The following is a 17,172-nucleotide window of genomic DNA, read 5'->3' on the forward strand; positions in this document are numbered from 1 at the left end:
TTTCAGAATCGTTGTTTTAAGAAACAGATTTGAAACTGATTAATCGCTTAATTTTTTTATATTCTGGAAGACAAGCTGCTCATGACGTCCAGTCTTTATTCCTTCCTGTCTCTTGTTTCTCAGGAGAACCATTGTCTCCGCATCAAAATTTTAGGCGATTGTTACTACTGCGTGTCGGGGCTGCCCGAGCCGCGCGCCGACCACGCCCACTGCTGCGTGGAGATGGGCGTCGACATGATCGAAGCCATCTCGTAAGTAGAAAGTGGAATACAAACATTCTGGGCTGGGGAGAGTTTTGCTGTATTCTGCTTCGCTTGCTGATTGCAGGTTGGTGCGTGAGGTGACGGGGGTCAACGTCAACATGCGCGTGGGCATCCACAGTGGGCGTGTCCACTGCGGCGTGCTGGGACTCAGGAAGTGGCAGTTTGACGTGTGGTCGAATGACGTCACGCTGGCCAATCACATGGAGGCAGGGGGCAAAGCAGGGTGAGGGGAAAATCACATTCACACTTCTTAAATCTGTTTTCATTTACAGTCAACGCTACCCGCTAAATCATCAACAATAAACTATATTTTTAGATATTTTCAGGGACTTTGTTGTGTAAATGTTTTTTTGTAAGAAAAACAAATAGAATGTCATAAAAATTATTTTCTATAATTTTATAGTGTGATAGTAATTTTATAGTGGTTATAGTGTTTAGTTTCATCCTTATGTTACATATTATTGTCCAGTGCTATTCCAAAGATTTTTTTTAATTTATAACTGTAGAAATATTATTTATATTTGGTCAGGTTAGTAATATTTGCTTATTTCAGTCATAAACAAACTTCAATTCTAGGCTTTCTGGAAGTTGTGTCATTTTTACATACCAGTTTAAAAATGTAGAATAATTAGTGGAACAGACTATTATATATTTGAATACAAAAAAGGTACTTTTAATCTGACAAATGAGCCTAATTTAAATGCATATGTTAATTAATAAAAAATGATTTTATGTGCTCTTAAAAAATAACCGGAGGGTCTTGCAACAGGGTAGGGTAGTTAAATTGTTTGCACGTAAATATAAAGTAGAATAAAGTAAAGTTCAGTTAATTAGACCAAAAAACAAACAATGCAGAGCAAAATAAGAAAATCAAAAAGAAAGCGGAATTGCAGAAAATAAAAGTGAAAAAGTAAAAAATTAGAATAAATCATACTTTTTAAATGAAAAAAATAAAATAAAGTAAAATTGAGTCTGATTAGGCAGTAAAAAAATAAAGCAAAAAAGAGTGAAAAGAAAGGGGAACTAAGCAAAAATAAAATTAAATAAAACTGAAAAATAAAAATAAATTATACCTTTTAAAATAAAAAAAATGTAATAATGTAAGACAAATATAAGTAAATTAAAATAATCAAGACATTGAAATAAAACAAATTAAAGTTGATAGTAAAACAGGACAGAAAACAAACTCAAATATTAAAAGAACAAAAGGATAAAAAACAAAGCAAGACAAAAAGAAATAAAGCTAAATGAAATGAAAAGTTAAAAAATTGCCATTTGATTCTAACAGGCGGATCCACATCACCAAGGCCACACTGCAGTACCTGAATGGAGATTATGAAGTGGAGCCAGGCTATGGAGGAGAGAGGAACGCATATCTGAAGGAAAACAGCATTGAGACCTTCCTGGTTCTGGGCTGCAGCCAGAAACGGGTCAGTGCACAAACACAGAAACATTTGATTAGAACAATAAGACCTTTATTTTTTCCTTTCAAGGCTGAGGCATGACAGAAATGATGTGAGATTTGTAGATGAATAAATGAATCTGGTCAAAGCCTATGAATCTATTTTAGTCCTTAACATAGATGATATTCTTACTTGTTATTTTTGGTTGTTTTAACGATTCTCTTTGAACACGAAAAACCACAAGTGCGTAATTTCTTTCCCACTGACAAACTTGTAAATAAAGCTCTCCAAATGCTTGTCTGATTTGATACACTGATGCTTGTGTGTCAGTCTACCAGAGAGAAGCCAGATACACAAAGTGCCCTTAGTCACTTGTTTTGTCGTTCGCTGTGTGTTGTGTTGCACGAGAACAGTTGGTCAAGCCTTTATGTTGCTTTCTCTGAGCAGAAGGACGAGAAGGCGATGATGGCGAAGATGCAGCGGACGAGGGCCAACTCTAACGAGGGCCTGATGCCGCGCTGGGTGCCCGACAGAACTTTCCCAAGGACCAAAGACTCCAAAGTCTTCAGACAAATGGTGAGGCTGAGAATCCATACGCTGGCGAAAAGCGACAGCCTGCAGCTTCTGTCCATCATTTTGTCTCCTTTCCTTTGTTTTTTTATTAGGGGATTGATGAGTCCTCCAGTAAAGACAAGTAAGTCCAAACAATACTTTGTTAGATTTTTTTGTTTTGTTTTGCTCTGTTCAGTCCCTGTTTCTGTTTTTTTGCTGTATTTGCTGTATTTATTTAAACAGTAAAACATATTTTGACAGGCAAATAAAGTCGTCATAACAAACATGTAGTTCACATGTAAGCCTGAGGGAAAATGGGTTGCATCAGAATACACCAGAATCCTAGCGGTCCGCCGATCGTTTTCTGGCTGATCCGTCGATTACCGATCTTTAAAAAGCCTTTCCTGTTGACTCTGATTTTGACCAGTACCAATTGTTTTTGTCTGAAATGTTGCTAAAGATAGCAAGAAAGTTCCTTAATTGGCAACATGTTTGTTACCTGCAGACATGACGCTGAGTCAAATGTCTGTCATGGGAGAACAGAAGAGGAGTGGTGGATTTTTACATTTTTGCTGAAGTAGATCAGATCAGGGAACAAAATTTAGAAAATTGGCGTTGATAAATCAGTTGAGCCCCAATTATGATTATATCGAGTTTTATCTTTTGAGATTTTTCCATTCACTAATTATTGTGGGCTTTTTTATTTAGCCAGTTTTTGTCTTAGCTTGTTTTACTACTACTTAGTAACGCTCATTTTACTTTTTTGTTTGTTTTTTTTCTTTTATGAAAGCCGAGGTGTTCAGGAGGCCATGAACCCAGAAGATGAGGTGGATGAATTTCTGGGGCGAGCCATAGATGCTCGGAGTATTGACCAGCTCAGAAAAGATCACGTCAAGAAGTTTCTTCTCACCTTCCAGACGTCCAGTCTGGAAAAAAAGGTGCAAAATAACAAAAATGCTTAGTTTTTTGTACTTCAAAGCAACCATGCTCCTGATAACATTTAATACAAATATTACAATTTCACTGTGTCAAGATAGTAACCCAACTATTTACTGTAAGAAAAACAAGTATCGCTTTATTGGTTTCAGAGGCATGATGAGAATGGAGCCTTCTTATAGCCAGCTGACTAGCAGTGTGCAGCAACAATCTGAGGAAGACTTTAAAGTGCTGACAATAATACCAGTGCCCTCATTGCATCTATATTAGTAAATGTTTTCATTCCACAAAAACCTAAAAACATTTATTGCCTTCTGTGTGTTTGTGTTTTTTTTTTGTTTGTTTTTGTTGCAGTATTCCAAGAAAGTTGATGACCGCTTTGGGGGATATGTTGCCTGTACTCTGCTAGTATTCTGCTTCATTTCTTTCATACAGATTGTCGTCTTTCCACAGTGAGTACCTCACATCTCGCAGCGTCTGTCTGTTTCGTGCTTAGACATTGCAATATTTACTGTTTTTAACTGAATTTTTTGCTTTGATTGTTTCAAATTTTGCAGAAGCATCTTTAAAGGTTTCCAAACTAAACTGACATTAGCTGCAAATGTTGAAGCTTTAGTTTTGCTTTCACTGAGCTCATTTAATAATAACGAGAGAACTGTGCTGAAAAACTGTTCTGGACTGCAAGGAAGTTATTTGTACTAAATTTATGGGATTTTTTTTTGCTGAGTCTAGCCAACTCTCTTCTGCATAAAGCTGAAAATGTGGAGAAGTAGCACTTATGATACTTTGATGATGTCAGAATGGATGAATTTTCTTGTAAAGTATGTTCACAGTGATACAAAATTTAGTAGTGAAAAATGCTAATTAATTTTATACAGTGGACGTCACAATAAAAATCCATTGTGTTCAGTAGATATGCTCTTTTAACAGACCAGTGAAGGACTTGTTAGCATAATAGTAAGCACTTCTAAAACTACATTTATTTTTTCCAAAGTATTATCTCAGCTGCATTTCTTAACCCTTTGCATGTGACATCACTGTCAGCTCGTCATACGCTTAGCACGAACTGACGGCTATATCTATCAGACATAATCATGACGTAGATTGTCATACACTTTGTTATGAATAGCTGTATGACATCCTGACTTAGCGGTTAAGTTGGTTAATGAGTTTTACGAGGGCTTGTGTTGTAGTTGACTGCAGCTGCAGCTGTAAATACACTTAGAAACCACAACAATGTATGTATTTTTGTCTAGTTGTCATTGAAAACAATTTAATGAATTTTTTTTGTCACAATTTGGTGCATGTGCTAAACTGACAGCTCCTCTTAATGCACAGGTTTAGCTAATTAAATTGGTAAACATCATTAAAGTTCTCCTGTTTCTACATATACTCTACTACTCTGAAAAATCAAATCATGGTTGTGTTTGGAAGAAGGATCTAAAAAATGCTTTCTCTTATTTTGCTCTTTGACTGCATGCATTTCTGTAGAAGTTGAATGTAAAATTCTCCTTCTGAGCTGTTTTGATGATTTATTTTGACTACAACATATGACAACAAGAAGCAGGAATGGATGCTCTATTTAGTGAATTTAACAGAAGATGTAGCTGAATCCCCCAAGCACAGAAATACCAACATTTGTTGAACCAGACCCTAAATGAATCCCTGAAGCTGTTTATGTGTTTCTTTTCCCCACAGCACTCCAGTGATGCTGGGAATCTACATCAGTATTTTCATCATCCTCGCCAACATTCTCTTCATCTGTGCCATATACTCTTGCATCAAGGTAGCGGAGCAGCTCATCTGGGCACAATTGCAAAAGTGTTGCTCATTTTCTTTCATGCAAAACGACTCTTGCTCCTTGAATTTTGGCTCATTTTGTCTGGTTGCAACCACAAATATTGTTTCTTATTAGTCTTTTATACTGTAGATTAAAATAAAAGGAAATGAAAAGGGGTTTTGAAATGTGGTGTTCATGTTTAGTCATCTTCCTGTGATAGAAGATGTTTATTTTTCCACAATGAAACAATTGTTGTGTAACAGCAGCAAGAGATGTATAGCAGGACTATAACAACACACTGATCTCACGATACGATACATGATATTCTGTTCACAATACGATATATATCACAATATTCAGAAAACTTCGATTTGACACATTTTAAGGATTTTTAGAGGAATGGAGTGATTTTGGTGACATTTTGTGACTGTTCCATAGACTTGGCTTTTGTTATACATTTACTTTGTTTAAATGTTAATTTTGTGGCTTTGTACATTTGGTTATGCAGAAAAGAAACCTTTTTTGTGTGTTTTTCAGTTAAATTAGATAAGGTAATTTATCTATTTAATTTTATTATTTATTTAATTTTAACTGGTTGTTTCGTTGCATGTCATTTTTATTGTGAAAGTTGGCACATGAAGGATTTGAGTCGGATTTAATGTATCGCAACTCAAGAATGGAATCAATACTTTACAAAGAATAAAAGAATGTTGATAAATAGTGTAGAATCTGTAAAATTATACAGCCGTAAAATGTAGCTTCTCTTGAAAAGTAGATATATAAACAATATATAAACAAATAAAATTAACAATAACAATTATAAAAAAATGTACGTTAGTTTTTAGAAACTCATGATTTAAATAAATCGATTGTTTTCAAAAATGAACATAACACGATACCCCTAATATAGTGTAAAAATTTACCTTCAGCAATCACCTAATTAGTAAATTAAGCTAATTTGATATAATTATGAAACAAAATCACAAGCTTTGAACATATTATGTAGTGCTCAATGCATGATTCATAAAAAAAAGACATGAAACAACTAAACCCTATAAAGAAATGGCTGCACTCATTGCAGAAGTTGACCTACTATTAGTCGTATCCTCCACATATAAGAAAAAAGAATTTGTTAAAGGGTAGTTTTGCTCTGATCAGATGAGACTAAAACATAACCTGAAATGCAGAGGTGGAAAATACCACTGAAATTCTTAATGCAACATCCATATGGTGAAACATGGTAACGGCAGCGGGGCTTTTCTACAGTAGGGGCAGGGAAGCTGGTCCTAGTTGATGGAAAAATGGATAGAGCTTAAAAAAACAAGGAAGAAAACCTGTAAGAGCCAGCTCATCTGGGCATAATAATGCCCAAGAATGGCTTAGTTTAAGGCCAGAGCTAAATTAAGTTAATAATTTGTTGCCAGAATTGTTTTTTGTGACTTATTTATCCACCAGAGCTAAAAAAAAAAACCTGTTTTGTATAGTGTTTTCTTTCCACTTCTGCTGTATAAAATCAGTAACAAACGTAACATTCACTGACATTTGTGGTTGTAAAGCAACAAAATGAAAGAAATTTACCATAGAAATTTTGAATAATTTTATAAGGCACTGTATTGGGTCGATATATAATGTGGAAATCATTTGCATTTGCAGCTCTTCCCAGCTGCCATGCAAACCGTTTCGAAGAAGATTGTCCAGTCTCGCACCAACAGCACCCTGGTTGGAGTTTTCTCCATCATCCTTGTCTTCATCTCTGCCTTTGTTAATATGGTAAGCTCAGAGTTGACAAAAGAATAAAAATTTTCTTTAAGAATGTGATTCTGAATGCATTTCTGGATGACCATCTCCAGTTCGCCTGCGACACCCAGAGCTTGACAGAATGCGTCGCTGAGAAGCTGAACATGTCTGAAGGCCTGGTGACGCCATGTCTGATCCGCAGCTTGAATGTGTCCATCGAAGGAGGCCTGGAGATCTGCCCCAGCAAAGGCCCCTCCTGCCCCTTTCCCGAGGTGAGTACACCATCTTGCACCACTTTCCTCTGGAGCGGCCTCCAAGAGAAGCAGACAAATCTTTCGTGGTTGCTGATGCGGGTCGCGGCTGTTTCTTGTCTGTTCCAGTATTTCAGCTACAGTGTGCTGCTGACGCTGCTGGCCTGCTCAGTGTTCCTGCAAATCAGCAGCATAGGGAAGCTGGCCCTCATGCTGCTCATCCAGCTCACCTTCCTGCTGCTCGTGGAGTGGCCACAAGTAGCACTATTTGACAACGCAGACCTCTTTGTCACCTCCAATGCCATGTGAGTGCAGGAAAAGAAGCAGTTGTGTCCAGTGACACAACTGCTTGTGTCACTGGTTGTATTAAATTTTGGTTGTATGACTAAAACAGTCTGAAACTTGGCATCAAGTCACCAAATTTTTGTCATTTGCTCATTTGACTCATTCTTCAACTAATCTTTGTAGAATTTGATACTTGAAAAACTTATTTATGTAACTTTCATAAACTGGATGTTTTGCACATATTTGTTAAAACTGTCTTGATGTCATGACAAATAATCTGTGAAAAGATCAATCTCCTCCTACCAGTTCTGCTACTGCCGTCTGAAGAAATGCACCAAAAACAACTAATCAGAGCCAGGGGGAGGGTCTTAGTGCTGTCAATCAACTCATTGTGATTGACATTACTAACACCCGCCTCCTGGTTCTGATTGGTTGTTTTTAGTTAGCTACTGGAGAAGGCAGTGGAGCTCAATTTTTTTCACAGATTTATTGTCTCATATTATACAGTCATGACATATTGACAATTTCAATAGATAGTCAATAAATAGTTTTCATAAAAGTTTCATATCGCACTTTTAATACTTTTATGTGTATTTTTGTTGTTAAAATACACATAATCTCCAAACTTTTTGTTGTGTAAGCCAAAATCATCAGCTCAAATGTACTTCCGGCTCAAAAAAGTATAATTTTTCGAAACAAAAATCACCAAATATCTTGTGATTTATTTATTTATTTATATTTTTTGTGTTTTCCCTGAGCTTCTTTTTTTTTTTGTCTTTTAGTGCTTTAAATGAAACCAGTTGGTAAGTTTATTTACATATGAGATAACTTTTATAATTTTTTATATTTCTGCCAGAATGAATAAACATAAAACATTATTATTTTTTTAAATTTATCTAGTCATAAAGTGACTTTAAAATATGAGAAAAAAATAAAGGAAATATTACAGTAACCTACTCTATATTTCTTTTCAAAGCACCCCTCTATCTCCTTAAGAAGAAATTTCATTTTTACTGTGCTTCCTAATTTTTTCATTAGCATTTAAATTAATGGTAATAATATTAAAATTTTTTCCATATTTTGCAACTCCAACAAACAAAAATAATTTTCTGTTTGTAATTTCAGGTCCAGTTTCAATGAAACTACAGTTGAGTGGTATGTTGTTTCGATCGCCTTGGTTAAAAATGTAATAATTTCCCTGAGTTTCCTTCATTCAGTCTGAGTTTCGGTCTCTTTGCAGCCCATACTCTGTGACCAAAGTATCCCTGAGGGTCATGACCCCTGTGATCCTCACAGTCTTCGTCCTGGCGCTGTACCTGCATGCACAGCAGGTTGAATCGACAGCTCGCCTCGACTTCCTCTGGAAACTACAGGTACGGCCACCAGAGGGTGCTGTCGGGTCACTTTTATGCTTATATCTGTCCCAATGTGATTCCTGTGTGTACAATACCAAAACATTGTACTCAAGTAAGAATAGTACTAATTAAACATACTTTTACTCAAGTAAAAGTAAAAAGTATTTTTTACAAAAAACATAACTTTTTTAATATTTAAAAATTACCCTCATCAGTACATAAAGTTACGTGGAAATTGTTGTATCCTAAAAACCAAGATGACAACAATTCTTATGAATAATATAATTACAAAATCGGACAAAATAAACATTTTCTTAACTTCTTTTACTTTAAAATTTATTCAACCTTTTTGTTTATTATTCGCCAAATAGTGCCTACAAAACATACATGACAAACAAATAAATTAGATAAGAGAATGAATAATGATCACCCAAAAAATCTAATAAAATAAACTAACAAAAAGAAAGAGGTACACATGAATGTAAGTAGTTTCTACCAAACTCTGGATTGCTGGTGAATAATTATGTCTCTGTTGTGGCGTCATGGTCCTTATCAAAGCTGTTTATTTCCTGCCAGGCCACAGAGGAGAAGGAAGAGATGGAGGAGCTGCAGGCCTACAACCGCCGCCTCCTTCACAACATCCTGCCGAAGGACGTGGCTGCTCACTTCTTGGCTCGAGAACGGCGCAACGATGAGCTGTACTACCAGTCCTGTGAGTGCGTAGCCGTCATGTTCGCATCCATCAGCAATTTCTCTGAGTTCTACGTGGAGCTGGAGGCCAACAACGAAGGGGTAGAGTGTCTCAGGCTTCTCAATGAGATCATCGCTGACTTCGATGAGGTAAAAATAGTTTTTTCTTTTTTTTTTTTTTTACAGAACTCAGATCACAGTATTAAAGTGCAACATAGAGAAAATGAACATCTGTTTTTTTTGTTTTTTTTTTAACGGCTCAGATCATCAGTGAAGAGAAGTACAGGCAGCTGGAGAAGATCAAGACCATTGGTTCTACCTACATGGCGGCCTCAGGTCTTAACGACTCTACTTATGACAAAGAGGGTCGTTCTCATATTACAGCTCTAGCAGACTATGCTATGAGACTGAGAGAGCAGATGAAATACATCAATGAGCATTCCTTCAACAACTTCCAGATGAAGATAGGTGCGGAGAGATAATTATGGGGAAAATTGTAAGCCTGTTCTCCACAGCGCATGTTTTTACAAAGTTTGTGTTTAATTCACAGGTCTGAACATTGGGCCAGTGGTAGCAGGAGTTATTGGCGCCCGGAAGCCCCAGTATGATATTTGGGGAAACACAGTAAACGTGGCCAGTCGCATGGACAGCACAGGTGTGCCTGACCGCATTCAGGTAAGTTATAAAATACATAACAATGGGAATTCAACTTGGATTATTCAAATTTTAAAAATCAGTTTGTATTAAATTGGTCTGCATTCATTTTAGTTGAGATTTTTTTTCCTTTTCGACTTCTTTGATAGCCCTGTGTTCAGTTTAGGATGTATTTATACAAGTTTTTTACACTACACTAGTACGCCAAAGATTTTTCCTGTCAATTAGAAGTCGTACTATTTTGTAATAAATAGCGCTGCTGTTTCTCAGTGTTTAATGTACTACGATGTATTAGTACAGCATCGTTGGTATTTTTAGTAAAGCACAAACTCAATATCCAGGGATGGATGGTATTTACATGATTCCTGATGTTTCTACTACTATCTTTTATCATTTATTGTGGAAAACTGAACAGGAAATTGATTTATTGTCATCTCGATAAATTTCAATTAACGATACCAAATAAAAGCAAAAGTGACAGTATTTTCCTAAATTACATTTTTAATATTTTCTCCACTGTTTGTTTCATGAAAGCATCAATAAATATCAGTAAATTCAAAAATAAGAATGATTGTCACTGTGTGTAGTTTAGCGTTATAAATCTTGCTTCTTTAAGTGAGAGGAGTCCAGAAAGTTTTAGATGGGGATGTTTGTGTGTTTGGTGCTATGAAGTCAACCATAGCGTTACCTACAAAACTACTAATAAATTTTTTTTTTTTCACCGTAAATTTTTATTGTTATCACAATAGTACCTCGGAATAATACTCTATTGTTCGCCCCGAAATACAAATTTTCTAAACTCCCCAGGTGACCACAGACCTCTACCAGGTGCTTGACAGCAAAGGATATGTGCTGGAGTGCCGCGGAGTCGTTAAGGTCAAAGGTAAAGGGGAAATGACGACCTACTTCCTAAACGATGGGCCACCCAACAGCTAGCAGCCATGGCAGCAGCGGACGCTGGGTCGGTACCCACTGCAAGGACACGGCACCACTGAGCGAGCACTCGCAGCGCAAGCGAAACAGCTGAGAACTACAATCGCCATCACTTGAATCCCAAGCAAAGAGGAAAACATGAACTTTTAGGACTCCGGAGAAGGGAAAGCGTTCTCGACGGGAGGAGAAAGCTCTTGTTTGACAGCCATCTTGGCCCGCGTACATGTTGGAGGACAACGTGTTTTTCTCATGTCTAGCCTCTCTCTCAGGCTTCTTGAAAGATGCAAAGTCTGTTTATTTAAAACAACGCCTTTTAGCCTGTGTGAAAAGAAAAATCGCTGTACATAAGGCTACCTTTTATTTTATTTGTTGTTCTTTTGTTTGGTAATTATTATTATTTTTTTGTTTGTTTGTTCGTTTGACACAGTTTATGAACAGGTACTTTTGTTCCCGCTTTAATTATTTATTTCAGTCTTGATGTTTCGTGCTAAAGGTCCTTTATGAAAAAAAGTGTGAACACATACGTGCACAAATATCCAGTTTATTACACGTTTATAAGTGTGTATGTACTTGCATATTTGTGTGTGTATGACTATATGTATAAACTGAGGAGGAATATATTGACCAAAGACTAAAGTATTTACTAAAAGCAAGGCAAATATTGTGATATGTTTTCGCTGAAGTCAGCAATGATCACCACCTTTGTTTTTTCTGTTTCTTTGTTTTTGTTTTTCTTTCGCCCGACTTCTGGCAGAGAAGGCTAATTTTCATAAAATACAGAGTTTATTTATTTTGTCTGTCATTTAGGCAGCAGAGAACAGATTTTTAACTCTAAATAATAAAATGACCCTCAATCATTTTAACTGATGAAATTAAAAGTGATAAAGATGACTAGATATGCTATGGGAGGGATTATATATTTTTATCTGAGCAAAACAAAGATCCAGCTCAGATTGGGATTAGAGGACTCTCCACTGGTTTGAGCTCCTTTTTGTCTCTTTTCTTTTTTTTTTTTTTTTTTGGGTGGAAATGAAGGAGCATAAATCAGTGAGCTGTTCCAGAACCTCCAGGTAGGGAGGGGCAGAAACTACGGATTTCAACGCAGTTGCGTCATGCAGCTTGATTCTTCTATGAAGAAGAAGTAGATGAAGGAAAGAAATATCCGCTGATTTCGACTGAATACTGTGCTTTGTAATCCTGAAGGGGCATAACTATTTTCACTGTGAGGTTTTTATGATACAACAAAACTGCTTTCTTGCCAAACATAACTGCTTTGAGCATGTCTTACTGTGGTTTCTTTTTCTTTTCTTTTATTTCTTTAATTTTGGCTTTCCGTTGGTTTCAACGTAGGGTATTTTGTATAAATTCTGTACCCATCATTTGTATATTCTTAGTGTTGTTATTATTATGATGATTCTGGTTAGTTATTATGCTTAATATGATGATTCCATTTCCGACGAAGAACAGCACGCTTTCTTGTAAAATTCAAAGCTCACTGGTACCAACGGATCAACTGCTGGGTTCTGCTGCTTGCGAGACAGGATCGAAGTCAGAACCACTGACCCAGATAGGAGCACCCAGTTGAGAAAATTACAGCAGTTGGCACACATGAGTCACTGTGTGTTTTATTTAATCCACTCCAGTCAGGCTCTAACAGGCCCTTTTTTTTTAAGTTTTTTTATTTCAGCGGTAAAAAGACAGAAAGCATCCCTGGTGTTGCTCTGAATGGACAGGCTGGTGCAGGACAGGCAGGTTGACATTTATCCACATTAATATGACAAAGTTTGTGTGTATAAAATCCATTAAAAAATATGGAATCATTACTTGCTATTTTGTAGCAAAAATAAACAGATCAGGCTTTATTTTTAAATAAAAGAAATCACAGAGATGGCCATGGTTTAGTTAACAATTTCAGATTCTTATTATTGGATGCATTTTATGCGTCCAATAATAATAATAATTTAAAAAAGTGATGTAATTAATGGCATAATTGTTTTTCAGATCTGATTTAAAAAAAGTCGTAATTACTCAGTTGAAGAAGCAAATATGGAGTCATGAACTGAAATATCATGATGACTGTTGCAAAATATGAAACAGTTATGACAGTTTGCAAGACGTCTGTTCAGATCGATTTCAGAAAACAAAATACAGATAATAATGAAATAAAATCAGAATAATTAGTATTTTGGTTCCTCAGTTGATGTTCCTTTGCTCAAGACTAATCTGCATTATTATCCACATTTTGTCCTCGACAGTCTTTTCCCCCATTTGACATGAAACAAATTAATATTATAATTTAATATTCTGAGGTTCTTTTTTAAAACTTTTTTACAGAGCTGTTGTTTATATTTTTCTTTATTTCTTTCAGTGTGAAACAATAGACCTACATGCATCTACAAACGGTTTTAGATGAGCATGATAACCTCGAGCAACAATTTCATGATGTCAGCATTTACACAAAAATTGAGAATAGAAATAAAAATATATTGCTGCTACTTAAATAATATATTAATTATGACAGTTATAATAATGTTACTCATTTGATGCATAAACTTAAGTAAAAATATGCAATAAACGCCTACAAAATTTAGCTGTAGTTTTCAATGCTTATTGAGCAGAATGCTATTCATTTTATTGTTTTGGCTCTTTATGGTGTACCACAAAAACAACTAACTGATATTCGCTGTTCAGTTAGTCTATTGTCCAGCTGCTTTACAGACACTTAGCTTGGTGGTTGCACTTTGTGTACAAATAGAGTTGCCGTAATGAGGGCGATATGTGGCGCATATTTAGTTTCCACATCAGCATCATCAGAAATATTTCCAAACTGCCAAATTTGTCTTGTATTATTGAGGAGCAAGAGAGCAGCATCAGTCCTACCCAATTATTCCTTTGACATCTCATTTTAAACTTCAGGAGCAGAAGCTGGAACTTTTTTTTTCTTCTTTTTTTTTAAACTTGGTAAATATCTGTGAGTCAAAAATGAAGAAGGGCTTTTTGAAAGTTATTTTAGCCAAACATTTCACCACCGATGCAGCATCCTCGCTGTCTGCAGCAGCAAACAGTTGATCTTGTTTGTACCAAAGCCAGCTCAAGCAGTCTTGTACTACTGGTTTCTCCTGTGCAACGGAGGCCTGGGTGCGTTGGGAGCATCAGGAGACGCAACCAAGATCGCCAACTATCACACAAACTGTGACCAATGACGAGCCTAAAGCAGAGAGTTTATAGAATGGACATGAGTTCATAAAGATGTTCATTGTATTTATTCTATTTCTACTAGCTGTCCATGGACTTGTGTTGATTGTTAACTCTTGGGATGCTTTCAGGGGAAACGGGAGCCGGGAGGAATGAGTTCCCCATGCTACTGAAACAGTGTTTTTGCTCAGGCCCGATGAATCCTTCTGGTTTGTTTTCTTCTTCTTTTTTTTTGTTTGTATTTTACCTGAGTTGGAGGAGTGGAAAGGGGAGTGTTTTGCTCAGTTGAAAAGAAGAGTTGAGGACTATGACAAAGAGAAAAATAACATTTCCCCTTGAAGAAAAAAATAAAATGTAAAAAAAGTACTTTTTCTCCGTTAGTGTTTCTTGTTGTTTTTTACCATATTGACAGGTGCACATAAAATATGTCAAACCAATTATTTTTATTTTTACAACTAAAAACTCCCATTTTCCATTTATGCAGATTTTGTATGGAAGCCCGTTTCCATCACTCGGTTAATAATTATCTCATTATTTTGAGATAAATATAATATCTCATTATACTGAGATACTATATTTTGTTTAACACAGTGGCAGAAACAGGCTTCCATAGTTTTGCACAAAACTACAAACAGGATTTTATTGTTCTTGTAATTAACCCGACTGTCCTCTAGGGGGCACAAGCCTACAGAGGATCGGTGTGAAAAACGTCAAGAATATATGCAACAAAAAAACCACTGATCTGATCATGTGTTGGTTCCTGACCCCATCCAGAGATGGACTCCACTAAAATACCTGAGACCAAGAATCAGACTTCCTGGTTCGGCACACACCTCTGATTCCCGACTGGACCGAGATCTAAAGGTACCAAACATCAGGGAGTCCTGTTTCCATCCTGAAAGGTCTTTTAGCAGAGTGAGCTGTAATATGTTAGATATGTTAGATTGAACCATAAAATGCAGAAGTAGTTTTGTTCCTTATTTGAAACAATGCTGCCGATTCACCGCTGTTCCTTTCTTGGATCACATTCAGTAGGCCTGAAGCTTTGGAGATGCTTTAACCCCTGTTGAGCATTTCTGAATTTTCACTTGATAAATTCTTTATTAATCCCAATGCAAAAGAAAATGTTGTAATTGCTCATGTTATCTGAATTTCTTGTGGACAGTGGATACAACTCTTTACAGCTCAAAAAACACAACTTCTTAAGAATATTGTCAGCATGTATATTTTGTATTTACTAGAGATTTAACAGAGTACTGTAGCACTGCTGTACCACATCTTATAGTTCACAATTAAAATTGTGCATTATATGCATTAATTTGAGAAATTATTAGTTATATTTGTGTATTTAAGGCCACATTTTGTACTTTTGATTTGTAATCGTCTATGTGTTGCTAAGAGTCTTGGCCAAATCTCTCTTAAAAAAAAGACATTTTTAATCTCAATGAGAATAACCCGGTTAAAAAACATTGCATGCATACATTTCTTTTTATATATAAAGAGAAACAACTGATAGGAAGAACAAAGCACTGAAATTTGATTCAACAAAATGAGGTTGAAAAGTCAAAAAGTTGCAGGGTTTTTAATTTTTTTTTTTTTTTTTTTTTTAACTTCCAGAACAACAGACATGTGGAAGGGAGCGTGTGCATGGTTCTGCTTCATGAAGCCAAAACATGAGGGAGCTCAGAACAAACTGAAGTCTCGGTGTGTCAAGATCATTGTGCCAACGAACCTGGGAAAACAACAGTTGGTTTATACCGACAGAGGCTTAGACTAGTGGAAAAACATATTTATGTGTTATGGTAACAATACTCGCCTTGTCATCTCGCTGGATTTCCGAGGAAACCTTTGGCATTGGGTCCATGGTTCAGTGCTCATGTGTCTCATCCAGCCGTAATACTGGTTTTGTGTCAGAGGCTGTACATACAGCTGGTTGGGAACTGGAGGACAGAAGAGGCTTTTAGTTTTTGTAGCAAACAGGAGCCCAAAGCAATTGTTTTTTTTAAAGTCTGCTAGCTTACGCCTGGGTGGTTTAGCCTTTTTCACCATTTCTGCGTATCGCTCATGACTCCCTTGATGATCCTCAGTGCTGTAGCAAGGAGGCTGTAGTAGCAGTTTGGTCACTTCGTCATTTGTGCCTTGTTCTTTAACCATTGGCCGAAATTCCTTTTTGGGGTGAAAACAGTCATCTAAAAACAGAAATATTTCAACAGATGAAGCTAATTATTATTACATTGAAACGTGTTTTTACTTGACAAGGACAATTTGCTGAACTCAGATTTTTATGTTCTATTCATCAGTACAAAAACAAGAAATTATTTCATCAGTAAAGTACTTCTATGTGAATTTTTGTTATTATTATTTTAACTCGTGTCTTTCAATCTTTCAATGCATGTCTGTCTAATGACTGCACTTTTTTTTATTTTTTATTTTTTTAACAAAACGTTTTAACTGAAAGCTGAGGTCTGTTTTGAATGAGGTTGCAGCCAAGACGAACCTATAGAGTCCAGTCTGGCCTCGCTGCTGCTCCTTACCTTCAGTCGCAGGAACGCCCCGCGGATTTATCAGCATGTTGTCACCGATTGGGTTCTGATAGCCCAGCTGGGTCAAGCCGAAGAAAGCCATGTGTGCTACGGATCCTTTATCCAGTCGGGGTTCTGTTCACGACCAGCTTTCAGATATAACCACAACGTTGTTTACCTGTTACCCTGGCAACAAACCACGCCCTCCTTACACGACAATCTATCTATCTATCTATCTATCTATCTATCTATCTATCTATCTATCTATCTATCTATCTATCTATCTATCTATCTATCTATCTATCTATCTATCTATCTATCTATCTATCTATCTATCTATCTATCTATCTATCTATCTATCTATCTATCTATCGTTATTTAATTAGTTCTGGCTTAAATGACTGCATTACTAATATTTTCTGTTTTGTTTTTTTGCTTCTGTAATGAAGTTGTGTCGCTTGCTAATCTTCTTGGCCCAAAAGCTGTTTCTTTCTTCACTGTTGTCAACAGGTAGATTAAGGAAAGCGGCGCACATCAATGAATTCAGTCATCCTAAAACCCCATTGAAGTTATACAAGTTTTTAAGAGAGCCACTGTAACATGGTCGAAATGGTTC

At 36.3% G+C, this 17,172-nt stretch overlaps 2 protein-coding genes across 2 annotated transcripts in view; one reads left to right on the forward strand and one right to left on the reverse strand.

Moving 5' to 3' along the window:
* The window catches only part of LOC129370281 (adenylate cyclase type 6-like), a 49,140-nt gene extending 34,740 nt beyond the window's left edge, over window positions 1–14,400 (forward strand). Inside the window, exons 7-24 of the mRNA XM_055046148.1 lie at window positions 124–251; window positions 328–486; window positions 1,552–1,693; window positions 2,114–2,242; window positions 2,332–2,360; window positions 3,009–3,156; window positions 3,509–3,606; window positions 4,853–4,940; window positions 6,588–6,704; window positions 6,785–6,943; window positions 7,052–7,227; window positions 7,990–8,010; window positions 8,333–8,362; window positions 8,448–8,580; window positions 9,139–9,402; window positions 9,516–9,720; window positions 9,803–9,927; window positions 10,714–14,400. Coding sequence (XP_054902123.1) covers window positions 124–251; window positions 328–486; window positions 1,552–1,693; window positions 2,114–2,242; window positions 2,332–2,360; window positions 3,009–3,156; window positions 3,509–3,606; window positions 4,853–4,940; window positions 6,588–6,704; window positions 6,785–6,943; window positions 7,052–7,227; window positions 7,990–8,010; window positions 8,333–8,362; window positions 8,448–8,580; window positions 9,139–9,402; window positions 9,516–9,720; window positions 9,803–9,927; window positions 10,714–10,842 — 2,280 coding nt within the window. The 3' untranslated portion in view covers window positions 10,843–14,400. The remainder of the gene's footprint in view (window positions 1–123; window positions 252–327; window positions 487–1,551; window positions 1,694–2,113; window positions 2,243–2,331; window positions 2,361–3,008; window positions 3,157–3,508; window positions 3,607–4,852; window positions 4,941–6,587; window positions 6,705–6,784; window positions 6,944–7,051; window positions 7,228–7,989; window positions 8,011–8,332; window positions 8,363–8,447; window positions 8,581–9,138; window positions 9,403–9,515; window positions 9,721–9,802; window positions 9,928–10,713) is intronic.
* Window positions 14,401–15,623: 1,223 nt separating this feature from the next.
* Window positions 15,624–16,748, reverse strand: LOC129370390 (testis-expressed protein 49-like). Its single transcript, XM_055046346.1, has 4 exons — window positions 16,569–16,748; window positions 16,056–16,223; window positions 15,851–15,974; window positions 15,624–15,766 (listed from the first exon to the last, which is right to left on the reverse strand). The coding sequence occupies exons 1-4, from the start codon at window positions 16,657–16,659 to the stop codon at window positions 15,718–15,720; spliced, it is 432 nt and encodes a 143-aa protein (XP_054902321.1). The 5' UTR covers window positions 16,660–16,748; the 3' UTR covers window positions 15,624–15,717.
* Between the last annotated feature and the right edge of the window lie 424 nt (window positions 16,749–17,172).

Source organism: Poeciliopsis prolifica, unplaced genomic scaffold (assembly GCF_027474105.1).
Source record: "Poeciliopsis prolifica strain line A6 unplaced genomic scaffold, Auburn_PproV2 SCAFFOLD023, whole genome shotgun sequence".
NCBI lineage: Eukaryota > Metazoa > Chordata > Actinopteri > Cyprinodontiformes > Poeciliidae > Poeciliopsis > Poeciliopsis prolifica.